The sequence below is a fragment of the Oncorhynchus masou genome, chromosome 13 (genome assembly GCF_036934945.1).
Source record: "Oncorhynchus masou masou isolate Uvic2021 chromosome 13, UVic_Omas_1.1, whole genome shotgun sequence".
Lineage (NCBI taxonomy): Eukaryota > Metazoa > Chordata > Actinopteri > Salmoniformes > Salmonidae > Oncorhynchus > Oncorhynchus masou.
This window is the reverse complement of record NC_088224.1, coordinates 74,146,274-74,166,004: the sequence shown is the minus strand read 5'-3', so window position 1 is coordinate 74,166,004 and position 19,731 is coordinate 74,146,274. Positions and strand designations below refer to the sequence as shown.

Below are 19,731 nucleotides of genomic sequence, written 5' to 3'. Positions count from 1 at the left end.
AAAAACGTTTTAATCCTGAACCACCACATTCGTCTTGGCACATTGGAGAGGCTGTCCATTCTAATAAAAAACATTCTGTCAATTTAAGTCTGAAATCAGACCTATGAATAATCTCGTCATTGATAATTGAATAACCTATTGTATGGCAAAAGTCAAGTCACTTCTGTAGCCTATATACTATATGCTCAAATTTAGTCCAAATTAGATTTTTCCACTAAAAAGAAAGAAAAAAGCAACAAAAGCATGCATCCCATCCCATTTGTTATATCAATATAAGATAGACATGCTACGGTTTTTAAAACGAAGACTCGCTCTCTCTCGCCCACGGGGAGGATCCATGCAGGATCCGGAGAGAACGTTAAGATGCCCATATCTACCTTATCAAATGATTCTTCATGTCCATTCCCTCGCCGCAGACAATTGATAAGCGGATGATTGTGCTGTTTTTACCTCAACGGTCGTCGTCTTTCCCTCCACATACATTCACTAACATATAACAATTTCTGGGAATATTTGACAATTGGTTTCTTTAGTTCCCCATAAATAGTACAGAATGCACCGGCTTGGCTTTGAAGGGATTGCTAATGGTTACTTGCATGGCGCGCTGCTGATTGGCTTCTCCACTGCCTGACGTCACCAGACTGTGAATAAGGCTGGCTCGTGTGCTTTCAGGAACATGCAGAGTACTAGAGACTGTACACGGAGATGTCACACGCATCCTACCATCACTAGCATAATTTACCAAAAGAGAGCTCGAGGGGACAGCTAGCCAACAGAGCAGGAGGAAACCCACTTTTCCTTGAAATATTTTGGTGGTTAATTGTTTCGATTCTTATCGGGTGCTCAACAGTGGATAAGCGGTCATGTCAAAGAACATTGAATTATTTATAGGCACGCGCGTCTTGTTGTGTGACAGTATTGCCCCAAACCCATTTTGTTAGATGTGCGTCTTCAGCAGTGACTGGCACACATAGCTTTTTCGGCCAATGCTTCACTTTGACGACCACGGATGCTTGCTGATAGGCTATGGTGCTCGCAGTATAACCAATCTTCAGAGGTGGCTTGATCATTTTTGCCATTTGGTTGGCTTAATTTAAGCCGATGTGTGTTGGGTGTAAGGAAGAGGATCCAAAGGACTGATTTTCGAGGCGTCAAAGGCTTTGGCACTACCTCGCCCGGGAGGACGCATCCTGGCTAACGGTCGCCATCCCGAATTACATCCTGGCTAACGGTCTCCATCCTGTACTTGGATCCTATAAACCTCCATGCTGACCACTTCAGTGGAGCGAAGAAGAGGTAGGATAGCGACCAGGCTACCCATCGACTGTTTATGTGAACACATTGATCCAGGACCTCCGAGCGAATAAGGAACCAAATATTACAAATACAAAACATCCAATGATCCGTGTGTGTTGTTGATTTGTTTTCTGCTCAAGTCAGAGTGTGAGTGAGACGACCACAACCTCAGGAGGCTGAACAGACCACGGTTGCAGAGTGGGTGCAATTCCAAAGACGATGGTCCACTGTGCCGGGTGCGAGAGGCCTATACTGGACAGGTTTCTCCTCAATGTTCTGGACAGAGCGTGGCACGTCAAGTGCGTACAGTGCTGCGAGTGTAAATGCAATTTAACAGAGAAATGCTTTTCTCGAGAGGGGAAACTATACTGCAAAAACGACTTCTTTAGGTAAGCTTGACCGGTGGGAGCTTGCTCCCTTTCATTCGTCCTTTACTACAGGAATTCTTATTTCACATGTACAGTCTTGGATAAACATTTGCCAGGTTTCTGTTTAGTAAACAATACTATCCTAATGTTCCCAGTCAAATGCACAATTTTCCCCAAAAAGACTCATAAGGATATATTTCAAATACAAAATATTTTCTATATATTTTATTATAGGCTAACAATGAACATATAAACACAGTTATTTGTTTAGTGTAACAAAAACAACACAGGTGTGAATTTCTAACTACTGAACTAATAAACTCAAAGTAGAGCCTAAGGCTAATTTTAAAATAAATGACATACGATAATTACACCTCATTCCTTCAAATTGTACTTTAGACAGCTGTTAAGACAATACTTTTCTGCCTTTTTCTATCAAAACATTTACCATTATCATTTGCTTATACAAAATGATAGGCATACTCAAGATTAAATACTTTCATTAAATGTATTATAGATGGCATTTGTAATTACATGAATCACTCTAAATATCAGTTTAAAAAAAGAATAATATCGTTCGAATAGATAAATAATTCCTCCAGAATTTCTAATAAGTGCTAGGTGTGAAGGTGGATTTGGAGGTGGTGCGTCGGAAGCTTTGATTAGGACAGCCAGTAATTAAAGGCATGTTAATTTGTATTCTTATGCTAAAAGATGGACAGCAACATTAAACGCGTGTGTACTCATCCTCTGTATGGGGTATGAAAGAAATCACACGTTGTTTATAACGGCATAGAGGTGAAGAGGAGCGGCTAGAATCAATACTTCATCAGAATAGTGTGGAGGAAGTGTGTCTCGGCCCAGTGGCAAAACTATCTGCCCAGTGGCAAAACTATCGGCCCAGTGGCAAAACTATCTGCCCAGGCACGGTTCCTGTGTTTGCACGGTTCCAGTGAGAAGGACGTGATACGTGGATTTAAATAATAAACCTTTTAAAAAGATCAAACAAGCAGACAATGCAATCACAGACTTGCAGTCAGTGTACACCATCTCAATACACATTAGTTTATGTTACAATCGACAAAACATAGGCTCATTACACATTAAGGTAATAACTTGTATATTGCAAACTATATTATGGTGTATAAGTCTTTATTTTCCCAAAACCCTAAGAACATTATTGCCTAATCGTGTTCAACATTTAGGCCTGTTGTTTTGTGCAATTACATGATGGATTCTTTGGTCATAATGATCAGCTAAATTGCGGAATTGACAACACAATATTTTTTTTTATCCAAAAAAGGTCTTAATAGGCTTAAAATGCAATTCTAGGCAATTATCTTATTTACACAAAAATATATTTATAATGGAACAAATCATTTTGGATTGGGAAAAGTAAGACAAGTTTTCCGTTGACAATGAATGCAGAAATATAAAATAAGGACACGGACTATTACAGTCAACCATAATAATAAAGAACAGGACCACATATGGCAATTATGGAATCATTCTCATGGTGAAACATTGTAATTGGGAGCCAGCAGGCCTATTCATACACTTAGAAAAAAGGGTTCCAAAATGGTTCTTCGGCTGTCCCATAGTAGAACCCTTTCTGGTTCCAGGTAAAACCCTTTTTGGCTCCAGGTAGAACTCTTTTGGGTTCCATGTATTACCGTTTGTGGAAAGGGTTCTACATTGAACCACAAACGGTTCAACCTGTAACCTAGATTGAAGAAGGGAAGGTTAAGACAACGAAGTAATTGCATACGGAAGTGTCCTGAAATAAACAAATTAATGTGACCAGCTCCATTGATAACTACTAGCGCCGTTTCTAAATAGCAACGCTGGTGCGGTGGATTGCTAAGAGTTATGGGGCATTAGAATCATCTTGTCTTAACCTGTATATTTTGAACATAGCCTGCAACCGAAACGGTTCTACATGGAACCAAAAAGTGTTATTCAAAGGGTTATCCTATAGGGACAACCGAATAACCTTTTTAGGCTCTAGAAAACACCTTTTTTGAACAGTGTTGACCAAGCTCTGACCTCTATTTAAAAAATATGTATTTATTCACACTCTCAATATGCAATCGTTGTATATTAACATATACTGTTTGGTTTTGTGCCTAAACACATTTTAATAATCATGCATTATTCCTGTGTCCCCTCGCAGGAGGTTCGGGACAAAGTGCGCGGGCTGTTCTCAGGGCATCTCGCCGAACGACTTGGTCCGGAGGGCAAGGAGCAAAGTGTTTCATCTCAACTGCTTCACCTGCATGATGTGTAACAAACAGCTGTCCACGGGAGAGGAGCTCTACATCATAGACGAAAACAAATTTGTCTGCAAAGAAGATTATCTAACCCATAGCAATGGGAAAGACACAAACCTTCTCTCAGGTAGGCCTGCCTATACGGCCAAATTGGCTTTATAATTTTGGGCGCGTGGATACTAAATTGTGATGGATGTGACGTGTTCCACCCATCGTTTGATGTTGAATGATCATGCATCAATTCAATGTTTTGATGAAGAAAATGGCCGTACTCTTGCATATATTGTGGGCCCGACGCCTAAATTATTTTATTTTATGGTAAAAACTGAAAAATGGATTTGCACAATTGCATAGCCTATATTTTCACAAGATTGCTAGAGATTTATTTGGATTTGAGGTCTATTTATGAGCCGAAATATCAAATTCTATTTGCATAGATGTTAATTATCGGCCTTTGGTTGTATGTCTATTGTAGACCCATAAGTCTATTGATTTTATTGTAGGCCCATTTTATGACATTTAATGAATTGGTCGCTGAAAAGTAACTGATGGACAAATAGTGTTCATAAAAATAATTGTAATCTGCATATGTTATTATTAGGCCTATAGTGCAATAAGCCAACATACATGTCTAAAAAGGCAAAATAGGCCTACACAAACAGGGCAGTATTAATCATTCACATTCCTCATTTCATTGAATTTATAGGGTTACACATGGACTGTGTGTCTAAGCTTTTCGTGTCCTTTTTCGTTTTTACAGTAACAGCATGTAGCGATCCAAGTTTATCACCAGATTCTCAAGACCAGTTACAGGACGATGTAAAGGACACTGAAATAGCCAATTTGTCGGACAAAGAAACGGGTAGTAATGAGAACGATGGCGAAAACCTTGGCGGTAAACGACGTGGACCGCGAACCACCATCAAGGCAAAGCAACTGGAGACCCTGAAAGCGGCCTTCGCTGCCACCCCCAAACCCACAAGACACATCAGGGAGCAGCTCGCGCAGGAGACGGGGCTGAACATGAGAGTAATTCAGGTAATGGCAACGACAAAATGCACTATAATGACGTAAATATAATTCCTGATACAGCTCATGTCTTATTGGAATGAGAGTGGATGAGGACGGTATATTGCAGAGGGAACGGGCGGTTGTGAGAGGAGGGCAGTTGGGAGACCCTCACCTTGTGCGCTTTCAGGGTTACACACTTATTAAAACGTGTGATATAGCAGCTTATATTTTATGGAAAGTATCTCTCTGAGCGCCTGATCAACAAAATAATGGCGGGGGCACGTGGAGTGGGGTCTTGGTTGGCAATTGTTTCTCCATGTTGGGCACGGTGTCAACAGTTCGCCACAAACAGTGAGGCTTCATCACAATCACTCCGCTCCTTTCTCATCTGCCTTCCCGCTTAAAGATGGGGTTGCCTAGAAATTGCATGGTCACATTGAAATGAACGAGCGAAAAATTGGCTGCCATCGAGGTTTATTTGGAAAGCGTAATTTATATGGGTATTTTTGATTCTTGGCGTGCAGGCTGGGTAAACACGCCAACTGGACTGAGACTGGTGAGAGCAATGGGAGTCTTGGCAACGCTGTGCAATCACGTTTTGCGACCACATTTAGCCATGCTGTGAACATTTTCGGTCAAGTGTAAACGCATAAATCTGTTTCAGGAGAATTAAAAATGCCTCCTTATCCCCCAGTCTAGTCTAGGCTAAATAATTTGAAATAGGGTAAATCATTTGAAATAAGCATGCCTTATGTTGACATATAATAATAACAACAACAAACGCAATAATTATTAATACTTTTATTATCAATATTAGTGTTGTTTTTGTTGTTTGCTGTCGTTATTATTATTATTGTTATTATTATTACCAGTGGTATTTATTTGACATGTTTAATTTTGACAAATTGTTCAACATAATTAAAAACAGTAGGCCTGGATGGCTTTTTTTGGCTGGTGGCATTTGTGGCCTATTTTCAAGAGTTTAAAATGAAGCTACTAAAAATGAGGCTACTGACGATGAACCCCTGATTTTAAATAGTTTAGTTGCTCTCTGTATCGTGTCACCTAAGTTAGAAAAATACATCGTATGTGCACACAAATAAGCGCATCAACGCAGCTGAGTCTCCCATGATGGTGCTAGTGCTGCGGGGACGCAGAAAACTATTAACAAAAGATTGAACGGCATATCAAGTAAAAAAAAAAGGTTTATGGAGATTAATAAAATGGCGAGGTTGGATATATAAGAGCGTCAGGGAAGAGCATAATTCGCACAAGGAATTCAAGGGTGGATATATAGATTACGAAATAATAACCTCGCGGAGCCGGTTAATAAATCGGTAACAACCCTCCTATTAAGAAATTAATTAGAGATTTTAAAGGTTCCCGCTGCTGCCCCCTCACTCGGGTTAAATGGAGGGTTAAAAGATCATTACACCGAGGTTAGATCTGTGAGTCTGGAGTGACGATAATTAGTAGTAATCTTGTCCTTGCATAAGACTTCACTCCATCACGTAACCACGCACCGAACTTGACCATGCGCACGGGCACAAAAAGGGCACCCAGGTTATGAGTGGCCTAGCCCTAGGTGTTGCTTTGATGTTGATCACGGATCTATAAACAAAGCAATGATATTAAAACGGTAAAGGAGTAATAATTCTAAACAAACTGACACCATACATAATGCTTATATTGTTGGAATAGATCAGATATCAAAGTTAGGCTACTTTTGATATAGGCTACCAATCTATAATGATACTTCAACAAAGAAAGGTTTTCGATCTGTAGTGAATTAGTGTTTGTTTTTATTTTACTTTTTATTTTACAATTTCGATTCTGCACATTTACATCATGTGTGTATTCAATGCTTTATCCTAATTAATATATTCAGATTTGTGGTCAAACTGCCATCTTTGGTGTGAGCCTCTCTTTGTCTCCAACTCTCCAGAAGTAATATGTGCACTTAAATTCTTCCAATCCATTTCATTTTCATTAACGTTGCTCTATGCTGACTTGTCTGCTCCGTAGGTATGGTTTCAGAACCGGCGGTCTAAAGAGCGACGCATGAAGCAATTGAGCGCCCTGGGCGCGAGACGGCACGCGTTCTTCCGGAGCCCGAGGAGAATGAGAACGCTAGTGGACCGGCTGGAACCCGGGGAATTAATTCCAAACGGTCCTTTCTCTTACTACGGAGGTAAGACGACTGATGACACGGTTTGCGTGTCCCAGCGAGTTTATTGGTTTCACATGTTTTCTGAAATGTCGAATAATTTTACGTGTCCATCAAGTGCTGTTTCCATTTGTCGCGCTGCCCCAGGACGCCTTTGATGACTATCATGGCTTATCAGTTGAGCACAACACACATCATTGGAATATGACCTGCACGGAGAGGAGTGCTTTTAAATGTTTTGGTATGGATGGACATTATCTAGAGATGGATTAGTTAGGATGCTGTGCCAAATCTTCACGTGTTAAAAAAAGTGATTTACAATGGGAGATAATTAACCATTACGCACGATTATGCATCTGCCAAAACACCACAAAAAGGTCTGAAGTGATTCTAAATTGAGTTTGTTAAATTACAATGTTTAAATAACGTGTCTCTTTAAGTATTGTCTCAAATTATAAACTCCAATCATCTGACCCATGTGTCCAAACTAGAAAATAAATATAAATCAAATAGTGCCAATGAAAAGAACAGTTGCAGTTCTATGGAGAATCAATCTTCATATGGTGTCCATGTAAGCCAAACAGCGCGCAATAACAATTAATACAAGATGCCTGAATGAGTAATTAAATATGAATGAATAATCACTAGTACACTATTAATATTGTTCTCTGTATGTCAGGTATATTACGTCAACATTCAAACTGTATTAAGAGGGGAAGATGCTCATTACCAAATCCCCGCGGCCTTCTCTGGGATCCCTGTCTGGAACGGGCCTGTTAATAAGTAATACATCCATTGCATTTAGGTCAATGAGTTAGTTCGAGGGGGCTCCAAGCCATAGCGTTATCTCACTGACCAAATTGTCTTTACTTTTTCCCTGACAAGATGACATTCACATGCAAGAACGGTGCATTTGCAGGCCTACTCTTTCCCAAGGAAAGTACTTGAACATTTGGTTGTGACATGCATTTTACGTTTCTTTGAGGAATATTTCGAATGTTGATGCTTGGAGAGGGTATTTGCATTTGAGAAATAAACTCACATTCAATTGTGAAGAATTTAGAAAAATGATTAATATACAAAGTCAATCGAATATGTTTATCTTCTTTTCAAAGGATACTGTTTTGGGGGAGTTCACAGATTTTTCACCTTGGGGATTGAACTAGCAACATTTCAATGTCCCCTGAATGTAATAATGTAGAATTCTCTTGATTGTAGTGTGCATCCTTATTTCAATTTTCCAATCATGTTTTGTGGATATCAATAGTGTATGGTGGACTCTGGTCCTTTGTGGTGTACAGTGGGCCTAATAGTATTCTGCAGAAAGAAAGAAATGGATCTCAAAAGGTAAAATCTCTGATTAAATGGTCCCCATTTTAATTAATTATGCTGCTGCGTTGTTCTCCCCACCCAATTGCAGTTTTGATTTAAGTGTAACATGCTTTGACTAATGTGCCTCGGCGAGGGGTTCTCCTGATGCAACTTCAGGCTATGTATATTCAATGAATTCCTGAATATTTCTGAGATAATTTGTTCCCAGGCTAACCCTGATTTTTTGTTGATCTGCAGATTATCAGAGCGAGTACTACGGTCCAGGAGGGAACTACGACTTCTTTCCTCAGGGGCCTCCATCGTCGCAGGCACAGACCCCCATAGACCTCCCCTTCGTGCCCTCCTCAGGCCCCACAGGCACCCCTCTAGGTGGTATGGACCATCCCCTGCCCGGGCACCACCCCTCCAGTGAGGTGCAGCGCTATTCTGACATCATGTCCCACCACCCTGGGGACTCACCCAGCCCGGAGCCAGGCATCCCGGGGCCCATGCACAGCATCTCCTCTGAGGTGTACGGCCCCAGCCCGCCCTTTACCTCACTGTCTCTCAATGGCAGCGGATACGGCAACCACCTGTCCCATGCACCCTCGGAAATGAATGAGGGCACCGTCTGGTAGCTCTAAAGAACGGACTGTACCATCAAGAGATTCAATAGGGGAGGACAGGAGAGTGGGCATGGGTAAGGGCAGGGGTAGGGACACCAGTCAAATCATTTTTTGTCAATCATATTTAATTCTTTCATTTCCCCATATGATATTTTTTGCAGGGAAAAAAAATATGGCGAAAAACAAAACGTGGACAATGTGGTTGTAAACATTTACCTTGGTATTGTGTTGATGTTTCGATTGCTTCTTTCTCTAAACTCGAATAAAAAGATTGTCACACATAAAAGACTGTGTGTGACTGTTGACCCTGTGGGCCCTTGGCTGCCCCAGGCCCCTGCTCTCCATGGCTGTGACCCTTCCTGACTCCTGTCAGTGGCCTAGCACAGCAACGCCCCTCCAAACACACGCCACTGGGAAAACAACTATTCTGAAAACAAGTAATATGTCCCACATCCACAAAAACATCATTAGCTACTGTCAAAGACTCAACAGCTTTACAGAAAAAGAAGGAAGGGTGGTTGGTCTGAACGCTAACCTGCGCCGCTGGCATTAGAAGAAGGCTGAAGGGCGTCTGACTCTATTTATGGCACTAGACGTGTCCCTTGTATTTATTCAAAAGCTCCTCAGACCTCTTTGCCTCTCAAGGCTCTGCCATATTGACACTTAAACAACCTTTTTGACACTAAATATATTTCTGAAGGCCAGGGGAAATACATTTTTTTTCTCTCCATCTGGACAGTTTCCTTTTTTTGGTTAAAAAATCAAACCACCAAATCTGAAGAAGTTGGCCTTCAAAAGGAAAACAAAAGGCAAAGTTATATTTAAATTGAACAGAACTTGAAATGTTGCTAAATGAAGTCTACCTTCTAAAAATATTATAATGGGTGTCTGAAACGGACTAGAACAGTCAACTGTTTACGTAATATATTTCATTCAGGAGTCAAAAGTGTCAAACCATGTTTTAGAATCTCTTGATCCAGATAAAATGTTCCAAGCAACTAACCAAACTTTTGTATTGATTTTATTTATATTGTATGAAGACAAACACGTTTGCTGGGGTTGTGGTTCACTGTGCTAGTTTGTACAAGATGTTGTTTACAAAAAAAAAAAAAAAAAAAAAAAAAAAAACACAAGTAGACAGTTACCAAATAAAAAATAGCACAAATACTGTAAAAGTGCTTTGCACCATCATCTGCAGAACATGTTGAGTTAAAAAATGCTAAGGAGTAATTTACTTCTTCATTTTTGTAGACTGCTGAAAAAAATTCATAAAGTTGTTAATATAACATACTTAGACAGGTTTTATTTTTGTGTCTTCAAAGGAAATCCAAACGATTAAATTAATGGTCGAATATGCAGCTAGCGGCTGCTGCTTTCTTTAAATATCAAGCCCTCATGGTATGTCTGTTATTGTTCTAATAAACCTAAGCTTATGTGACCTCCAGTGCATATTAGACCATTCACTGTATAAATACAACATGTTGAAAACAATTGTGCGTTTTTAATAAAACTAGAAAATATACAATTTGAATGATAACACATTTTCTTTGGACAGATCATCTCTTACCTTAGCTGTATTTTATATATTTAATATTTAAAAATGATAAAACTTAAGTGTGGGTTATTTCTCTTATATGTTCTTTTCAATTTAGTAAGAGGGAACTGTTTATGTGTCTCTTTACTGAAGTCAATTGAACAGGTTTAGGATAATAAACCATTCAGTATAGTATTTACTAAATGCAAGCAGTGTGATCTGATTTGCACATCCCATACAGTGAATGGAAATGTCAACTGCTGTTTTTGCCACACACACACACACACACACACACACACACACACACACACACACACACACACACACACACACACACACACACACACACACACACACACACACACACACACACACACACACACACACACACACAATCACACCATAATAGGAATGCCATGCAATGTTTTGCTATATATGGCGGTGCTCGTCACACACCAATCAGAAGGGACATTTTCTCCAGTATTACAGCAGAGCATGGAACATTGTGCTTGCAAGTTTGTGTCTCTCTCTGTTTATAAGAACAATTCATATATACATCACTGCAGAGATTCGAATAACAAGGAAATCTTGAGTTATCCCAGTAATAGAAATGGTTGACAACGTTACAGCAGCCAACACAACGGGGACTTCTTCAGTAATTCCACAGAATTCATTGATAAATTATGCTGAAATCATTTATTTTCCCACAGTCCTGGCAATGGTTTTGACCTCTTGGAAATGATTCCATTTCTTGGGGTCATGGAAGAACTGTGATTATGAAGAAACTATGAATCTGGGTCTCTTGTAGTTTTAGTAATCCTACCTCATAGGAAGGGATACCTGATCAGTTGCACAACTGAATGCATTAAACCGAAATGCGTCTTCCCAATTTTTACCCAACCCCTCTGAATCAGAGAGGTGCAGGGGGCTGCTTTAATCAACATCAACAGCACACGGGAAGCAGTTGTTGTTGGGGGTTAACTGCCTTGCTCAAGGGAGAACAGAAGATTTTTCCACCTTGACCGGCTCAGGGATTCGAACCAGTGACCTTTCAGTTACTGGCCCAACACTAGGCTACCTGCTATTATAGGGGGCTTCTAATCCTTATGTAGACCACATACAAACAAACAAACAAACAAACAAACAAACAAACAAACATAAACAAACAGACATCAACAAACAATAAACAAAGTGAAACAAAATAACTTAAAACATGTATTGGAAGTGAAACATTCTCATACTTCTGATTTATTTCAGTGTATAAAACATAATGACCAAAGGAATTAAATGCATTGAAATTATCTGGTGTTAAAATCATTCATAGATGCGGGTGGCATGGCGGTGGGTATAGGATTGTGGGATGAATCCAGGGAAAGAGGACTTTATCACGAAGAGCCTGTATGGCTGCCTACTAGCCTGAATGCTGCCTGACTGCCTGCCGGCCTGCTAGCCCCCTGGCCTCTCCAAGGGCCCGGCCCCTGGACCATAATCCACCATGAATTAATCATGGTCCTAAAAGTTAACCAGGCCTGGGGGGCCGAGAGCTCGGGGCCTGTGTGTGTGTGTGTGTGTGTGTGTGTGTGTGTGTGTGTGTGTGGAGGATAGGACTCTCCTGAGCCCCAGGGCTTAGCCCCAGTACTAACACTACGCACTGCCACCCACACTGGGGCCATGGCTCTTTAAATTCAAATATCCTATTGATCGTGCATTGGCTATTGGTTCAAACTGACCTTGTAGTCGAGTTAAAAATAAATGCAGCCTTAACTGCGTTGAATGATTTTAAATGACGCTTTGAATTCCTGAACGAGTGGATTTGAATATACGTAGCTCACACTTTATTAAATGGGTCACTAGTCACTTTAATAAGGCCACTTTAGTAATGTTTACATATCATGCATTACTCATCTCATATGTATATACTGTATTTCATACCATCTATTGTATCTTGACCATGATGCTCGGTCATTGCTCATCCATATATGTATATGTACATATTCTTATTCCATTCCTTTACTTAGATTTGTGTGTATTAGGTAGTTGTTGTGGAATTGTTAGATTACATGTTAGATACTGCTGCACTGTTGGAACTAGAAGCACAAGCATTACGCTACACTCACAATAATATCTGCTAAACATGTGTATGTGACCAATAAAATGTGATTAGATTTGATTTGAGCCTCTGGAGCTTGGGTTAGGAAGGGAGGAAGCAGAGAGGCGGGTGGACATGATGGTTTACAGTAGTGCAGGGCCAGGATGGACCAATCAAAGACGATATGCCCCAGCAGACAGATGCCACGATAGTTCTGCACTGTAGCCAAACTGAGAGGTTTTTACAGCTCCGCTCTATAAGAGTAGCATTTGGCTTGTGCTTTGAATGCAGAGGGGCTCGGCAGGAAGTGCACTCTCCTCTGAGTGGACTGGGTAAGCAAACACATGGCATGGCCCACGTCTTCATTTTCTGCCTCAAACAAATGACATGTCTAGGAATGGATTCTGAACCAAACCAGAATACTAATCAATGGAACAGGCCGGTCGAGCAGACTGATTTTCTTAGTTGTGTATACCTATTGAGCTGCTGGGCCAGGGTGATGTCCAGCCATGCAGCTGCCTGGCAGGCTACTGCTGCTTTCTGCTGACTGGCAGGGCAGGCAAGCAGGCAGAGGGAGGGCGAGAACACCCTGCCTCGCTATTTGCTGCTTGTGGTCCTCAACTACAGATGTAGGATCTTAATTTGAGCACTTTGTTGCAGGACAAAAAGACGATTTGTGATTTACATAAATTCACTGAAAATAGACACTAACACATGGTTATATTAACAATATTTTTCACTTTTCATGTTTACTACTTTTGGCCAGCTAATTGCCTAACCACTGATCAAGCAACATTATGGACTAAATGTTAAAATCCGGTTACTGCAGAATTATTTTGCAGTGACAATATAGGTCAAATTAAGATCTTACATCTGTACTGAGCGCTAGCTAGCTGACTGCATTCATATGTACACAGTGACTGTAGTAACATCATTTGATAGACCTAATGAAGCCTGTACTGGATTCTGATGATCTTCTAAAGTCACATCTCTCACTCAAGGACCACTGATGTAGATAGAGCTAAGGCAACTATAATGCAACTTTTTTTCATGGATACCAGTAGACAAATACTCACCAGTACTCATGACATGTGAAAGGTAAAAGGATGGGATAGCTGTCATCATCAACCAAGAAGACCTTTAATACTCATGGTCAGGAAAGATGGACATTTAAAAGGAAGCACTGATGTGACCTGTAAAAGCTACAGCGTATAGCAACGATACATTGCTAGTATATGATTCTAAAAGTGGAGGATATAGTCATTGGTTTCACCCTGGGGTTGTCCTGATGGCACAGTATGTTAGCGTGGGGTTGTACTGATTAACACAGAGCATGGACTGTATCTGCACCATCTGACAGACTAGAAGAGAGATTCATTTGTCATTCAGCACTTGGAGAGCGACTGCTGTGTAGTAGCTAGGGGCAATGGTTCCCTCGATGAGTTGGTGGTTTCTTTGTACTGTGCCAGTAACATTTCCACTAATACAGTGAAGTTCTCCCCATTCAGTCATATTTGAGAACATCATATGAATGTAGGCCTACACAGAACAACACCCCCAGCAGTCTGGCAGATAACATACTGCAGATGTGATGGGATTGTGTTCATGAGAATTGCATTGTCTTTATTTATTTATTTTTCCCCAGTATGAGTAAAAGTTCTTGAAATAAACACCGGTAAGTAATCTAAGTATTCATATTTTTCATATTCATATTTCATATTAAGTCAGTAGACTTGTTTGAGCTTTTCAGCAATATAAAATATCCGCTCCAACATTATCAGAGTGTATTAATTGAAGCAGGTAAGCACAGCTGCAGAATGCCCTTATCACCCAGTGACTGCTGGTAATGTGAGCTCCAGGTGTTTGTTGCCATGTTACTGTACAAAGGCACATGGCAGCACAGAGTGTTTAATTAAAGCAATCCCTGATTATCCAAAGAGGCAAATACCTGGATTAGCCAGAGATTTGCAACTCAAACCTGAGACATTGCTAATCAATTTAAAGCCATTAGACAATTAATTTACTTTTGTGAGTACTGAGGATATTGCATGGACTAATCTGGCCTGTAGTTGTCACTCTGTGTACTGATGAGTATTGAACACACGGTGTACAAGGTTGACTGGAATGTGTCTGAGCATTAAGCATGTATGCTGGATGGGAATAAACTACACCAACACTGTTTCCTGTTTGGTACCTGTATGTATGTGTGTGTGTGTGATTGAGTGTGTGTGTGTGTGTAGTTGTGTGTATGCATGTGTGCGTGCATGGAAACAAGAGGATGCTCATATAAACATGCTGAATAACAGCTTTCAGAACATTTAGGCTTAAAATAGAAAATGGTTTGTACATAATCCCTAACCAATAAATATGTTCTTTATTTTAGGTATCTGAAAGCATCCACTTTGATTTGCTTCTGCAAGCGGAAACAGTTCTTCCAATTTTAACACGAACTCCCAGCAGTTTTGGGGAATGTGCTCTTTGCTCAACACAGCGACACACTGTCCTTTACCTTAGAAAAATCTGACAGGATATTTCGCCCTTTTTTTAAACATTCATTCCAATTAAAGCAGGCTTGTGCAAGTGCAGCCAAGCAGCTCTGTTATTCAATTCTATTAGAATGCATAAAGCAGTGGCATGCAACCATGCAGTTAACAGGAATTAAAACCATAGGCAAGATGACGGATTACACAGAACATTGTGTGTGTGTGTGTGTGTGTGTGTGTGTGTGTGTGTGTGTGTGTGTGTGTGTGTGTGTGCATGCGTGCGTGCGTTTGTGCGTGTGTGTGCCTGCGTATTGTGGCATGTATCTACTGTTTGTCAGTATTTATGTTATGTGCAAATGAATAATACATAAAGTCAATATAGTCTAAACACAGAATATATCAGTAGGGGCATTCCTGTAGCATGTCTTTGAATGCACTTGTCATTTCACAACATTCCTCAGCTACAGTCATGTGTGATGTATGTTAAAAGGCTTTTAGAGGAGTAGAAGGAGCTGTATGATTCTACTTGTGCTGCAGTGGAGGCTGGTGGGAGGAGCTATAGGAGAACAGGATCATTGTAATGGCTGGAATAGAATAAATGGAACGGAGTCAAACATGTGGTTTCCATATGTTTGATACCGTTCCATTAATTCCATTCCTCCGATGTGCTATGTTTATGGGAATATGACCCATTAATTCCATTCCTCCGATATGCTATGTTTATGGGAATATGACCCATTAATTCCATTCCTCCGATGTGCTATGTTTATGGGAATATGACCCATTAATTCCATTCCTCCGATGTGCTATGTTTATGGGAATATGACCCATTAATTCCATTCCTCTGATGTGCTATGTTTATGGGAATATGACCCATTAATTCCATTCCTCTGATGTGCTATGTTTATGGGAATATGACCCATTAATTCCATTCCTCTGATGTGCTATGTTTATGGGAATATGACCCATTAATTCCATTCCTCTGATGTGCTATGTTTATGGGAATATGACCCATTAATTCCATTCCTCTGATGTGCTATGTTTATGGGAATATGACCCATTAATTCCATTCCTCTGATGTGCTATGTTTATGGGAATATGACCCATTAATTCCATTCCTCTGATGTGCTATGTTTATGGGAATATGACCCATTAATTCCATTCCTCTGATGTGCTATGTTTATGGGAATATGACAGTTGGCTGTCATTTATTTTATTTAACCTTTATTTAACCAGGTAGGCACGTTGAGAACAAGTTCTCATTTACAATTGCTACCTGGCCAAGATAAAGCAAAGCAGTTCGACACATACAACGACACAGAATTACACATGGAGTAAAACAAACATACAGTCAATAATACAGTATAAACAAGTCTATATACGATGTGAGCAAATGAGGTGAGATAAGGGAGGTAAAGGCAAAAAAAAGGCCATGGTGGCAAAGTAAATACAATATAGCAAGTAAAACACTGGAATGGTAGATTTGCAATGGAAGAATGTGCAAAGTAGAAATAAAAATAATGGGGTGCAAAGGAGCAAAATAAATAAATTCATTAAATACAGTCGGGAAAGAGGTAGTTGTTTGGGCTAAATGATAGGTGGGCTATGTACAGGTGCAGTAATCTGTGAGCTGCTCTGACAGTTGGTGTTTAAAGCTAGTGAGGGAGATAAGTGTTTCCAGTTTCAGAGATTTTTGTAGTTCGTTCCAGTCATTGGCAGCAGAGAACTGGAAGGAGAGGCGGCCAAAGAAAGAATTGGTTTTGGGGGTGACTCGAGAGATATACCTGCTGGAGCGCGTGCTACAGGTGGGAGATGCTATGGTGACCAGCGAGCTGAGATAAGGGGGGACTTTACCTAGCAGGGTCTTGTAGATGACATGGAGCCAGTGGGTTTGGCGACGAGTATTAAGCGAGGGCCAGCCAACGAGAGCGTACAGGTCGCAATGGTGGGTAGTATATGGGGCTTTGGTGACAAAACGGATGGCACTGAGATAGACTGCATCCAATTTGTTGAGTAGGGTATTGGAGGCTATTTTGTAAATGACATCACCAAAGTCGAGGATTGGTAGGATGGTCAGTTTTACAAGGGTATGTTTGGCAGCATGAGTGAAGGCGCTGTTTTGCGAAATAGGAAGCCAATTCTAGATTTAACTTTGGATTGGAGATGTTTGATATGGGTCTGGAAGGAGAGTTTACAGTCTAACCAGACACCTCAGTATTTGTAGTTGTCCACGTATTCTAAGTCAGAGCCGTCCAGAGTAGTGATGTTGAACAGGCGGGCAGGTGCAGGCAGCGATCGGTTGAAGAGCATGCATTTAGTTTTACTTGTATTTAAGAGCAATTGGATGCCACGGAAGGAGAGTTGTATGGCATTGAAGCTTGCCTGGAGGGTTGTTAACACAGTGTCATTAATCATAGCAACTGGAGAAGACCTGAATAGCAGGTCCTTATGGTAATCTTTAATTTTTATTTATAGATACCGTGAAGAAGTGATTGAGATGGAGAGATTGAGGAGAGGGGTATAGAATGGAAAGTGGCGCAGTCAGAGTTTCAACATGCCAGTGTGTGGTTTGGGGGCAGCAGCATTACTTACCACTAGATCAGAACCCACCACTCATTATGCTGTTATAATTGTATAGTTTGAGCATTTAAGATATAATCAACATTGTTATACTAGGCCCATATGTCTACAAGCACTAATACTGTATATAGGCCTCTGCAGATGGTTTGTAGACTGGCAATAAGTTGGATAACAACATGTGTGTGCAATGAGTGGGTGTAACAGCATTGGGTTCTACGGGCGTCTCTAGACTCTACATCTGTAAAACTGTCCTGACACACCCCTTCTCAGCTACAGCAGAACCTTTACAGAGTGGACTAGCCATGCAGTTAATTAGAAACAAAAGCTGGAAATAATTAATTAGACTTCAATTCCTCTCTTTTTTTTACCACTCCTGCCAAACTTTATAATGGAAAAGATTGGCTTCCAGAATTACTGTACATAGAAAATAAATCATTAAAGTTCAAGTCAGGGGGGGGGTCTGTAAGATGAATGGGAGCGATATTCCTCATCGTCGCTGTAGTCTTTCTGTGTGTGGTTGAGGGTCTGTAGGTGGTCTGGAGTCTGCCTGTGTGTGGTGGAGGGTCTGTAGGTGGTTTGGAGTCTTTCTGTGTGTGGTGGAGGGTCTGTAGGTGGTTTGGAGTCTTTCTGTGTGTGGTGGAGGGTCTGTAGGTGGTTGGAGTCTTTCTGTGTGTGGTGGAGGGTCTGTAGGTGGTCTGGAGTCTGCCTGTGTGTGGAGGAGGGTCTGTAGGTGGTTTGGAGTCTATCTGTGTGTGGTGGAGGGTCTGTAGGTGGTTTGGAATATTTCTGTGTGTGGTGGAGGGTCTGTAGGTGGTCTGGATTCTTTATGTGTGTGGTGGAGGGTCTGTAGGTGGTTTGGAGTCTTTCTGTGTGTGGTGGAGGGTCTGTAGGTGGTCTGGATTCATTATGTGTGTGGTGGAGGGTCTGTAGGTGTTTTAGAGGCTTTCTATGTGTGGTGGAGGGTCTGTAGGTGGTCTGGAGTCTGCCTGTGTGTGGTGGAGGGTCTGTAGGTGGTTTTGAGTCTTTCTGTGTGTGGTGGAGGGTCTGTAGGTGGTCTGGAGTCTTTCTGTGTGTGGTGGAGGGTCTGTAGGTGGTCTGGAGTCTTTCTGTGTGTGGTGGAGGGTCTGTAAGTGGTTTGGAGTCTTTATGTGTGTGGTGGAGGGTCTGTAGGTGGTGTGGAGGCTTTCTGTGTGTGGTGGAGGGTCTGTAGGTGGTTTGGAGTCTTTCTGTGTGTGGTGGAGGGTCTGTAGGTGGTCTGGAGTCTTTCTGTGTGTGGTTGAGGGTCTGTAGGTGGTCTGGAGTCTGCCTGTGTGTGGAGGAGGGTCTGTAGGTGGTTTGGAGTCTATCTGTGTGTGGTGGAGGGTCTGTAGGTGGTTTGGAATATTTCTGTGTGTGGTGGAGGGTCTGTAGGTGGTCTGGATTCTTTATGTGTGTGGTGGAGGGTCTGTAGGTGGTTTGGAGTCTTTCTGTGTGTGGTGGAGGGTCTGTAGGTGGTCTGGATTCATTATGTGTGTGGTGGAGGGTCTGTAGGTGTTTTAGAGGCTTTCTATGTGTGGTGGAGGGTCTGTAGGTGGTCTGGAGTCTGCCTGTGTGTGGTGGAGGGTCTGTAGGTGGTTTTGAGTCTTTCTGTGTGTGGTGGAGGGTCTGTAGGTGGTCTGGAGTCTTTCTGTGTGTGGTGGAGGGTCTGTAGGTGGTCTGGAGTCTTTCTGTGTGTGGTGGAGGGTCTGTAAGTGGTTTGGAGTCTTTATGTGTGTGGTGGAGGGTCTGTAGGTGGTGTGGAGGCTTTCTGTGTGTGGTGGAGGGTCTGTAGGTGGTTTGGAGTCTTTCTGTGTGTGGTGGAGGGTCTGTAGGTGGTCTGGAGTCTTTCTGTGTGTGGTTGAGGGTCTGTAGGTGGTCTGGAGTCTGCCTGTGTGTGGAGGAGGGTCTGTAGGTGGTTTGGAGTCTATCTGTGTGTGGTGGAGGGTCTGTAGGTGGTTTGGAATATTTCTGTGTGTGG

The 19,731-nt window shown here is 41.4% G+C and overlaps 1 protein-coding gene across 1 annotated transcript; it reads left to right on the top strand.

Annotated features, from left to right (window-relative positions):
• The first annotated feature begins 706 nt into the window (after positions 1–706).
• LOC135551539 (LIM/homeobox protein Lhx1-like) lies at positions 707–10,835 on the top strand. Its single transcript, XM_064982744.1, has 5 exons — positions 707–1,685; positions 3,838–4,061; positions 4,695–4,972; positions 6,971–7,136; positions 8,682–10,835. The coding sequence occupies exons 1-5, from the start codon at positions 1,516–1,518 to the stop codon at positions 9,059–9,061; spliced, it is 1,218 nt and encodes a 405-aa protein (XP_064838816.1). The 5' UTR covers positions 707–1,515; the 3' UTR covers positions 9,062–10,835.
• The last annotated feature ends 8,896 nt before the right edge of the window (positions 10,836–19,731 follow it).

Coding starts and splice junctions, on each gene's coding strand:
- LOC135551539 (XM_064982744.1), top strand. CDS start 1,516: ATGGTCCACTGTGCCGGGTGCGAGAGGCCTATACTGGACAGGTTTCTC. Junction 1,686..3,837: donor TGCAAAAACGACTTCTTTAG/GTAAGCTTGACC, acceptor GTCCCCTCGCAG/GAGGTTCGGGACAAAGTGCG. Junction 4,973..6,970: donor TGAACATGAGAGTAATTCAG/GTAATGGCAACG, acceptor TCTGCTCCGTAG/GTATGGTTTCAGAACCGGCG.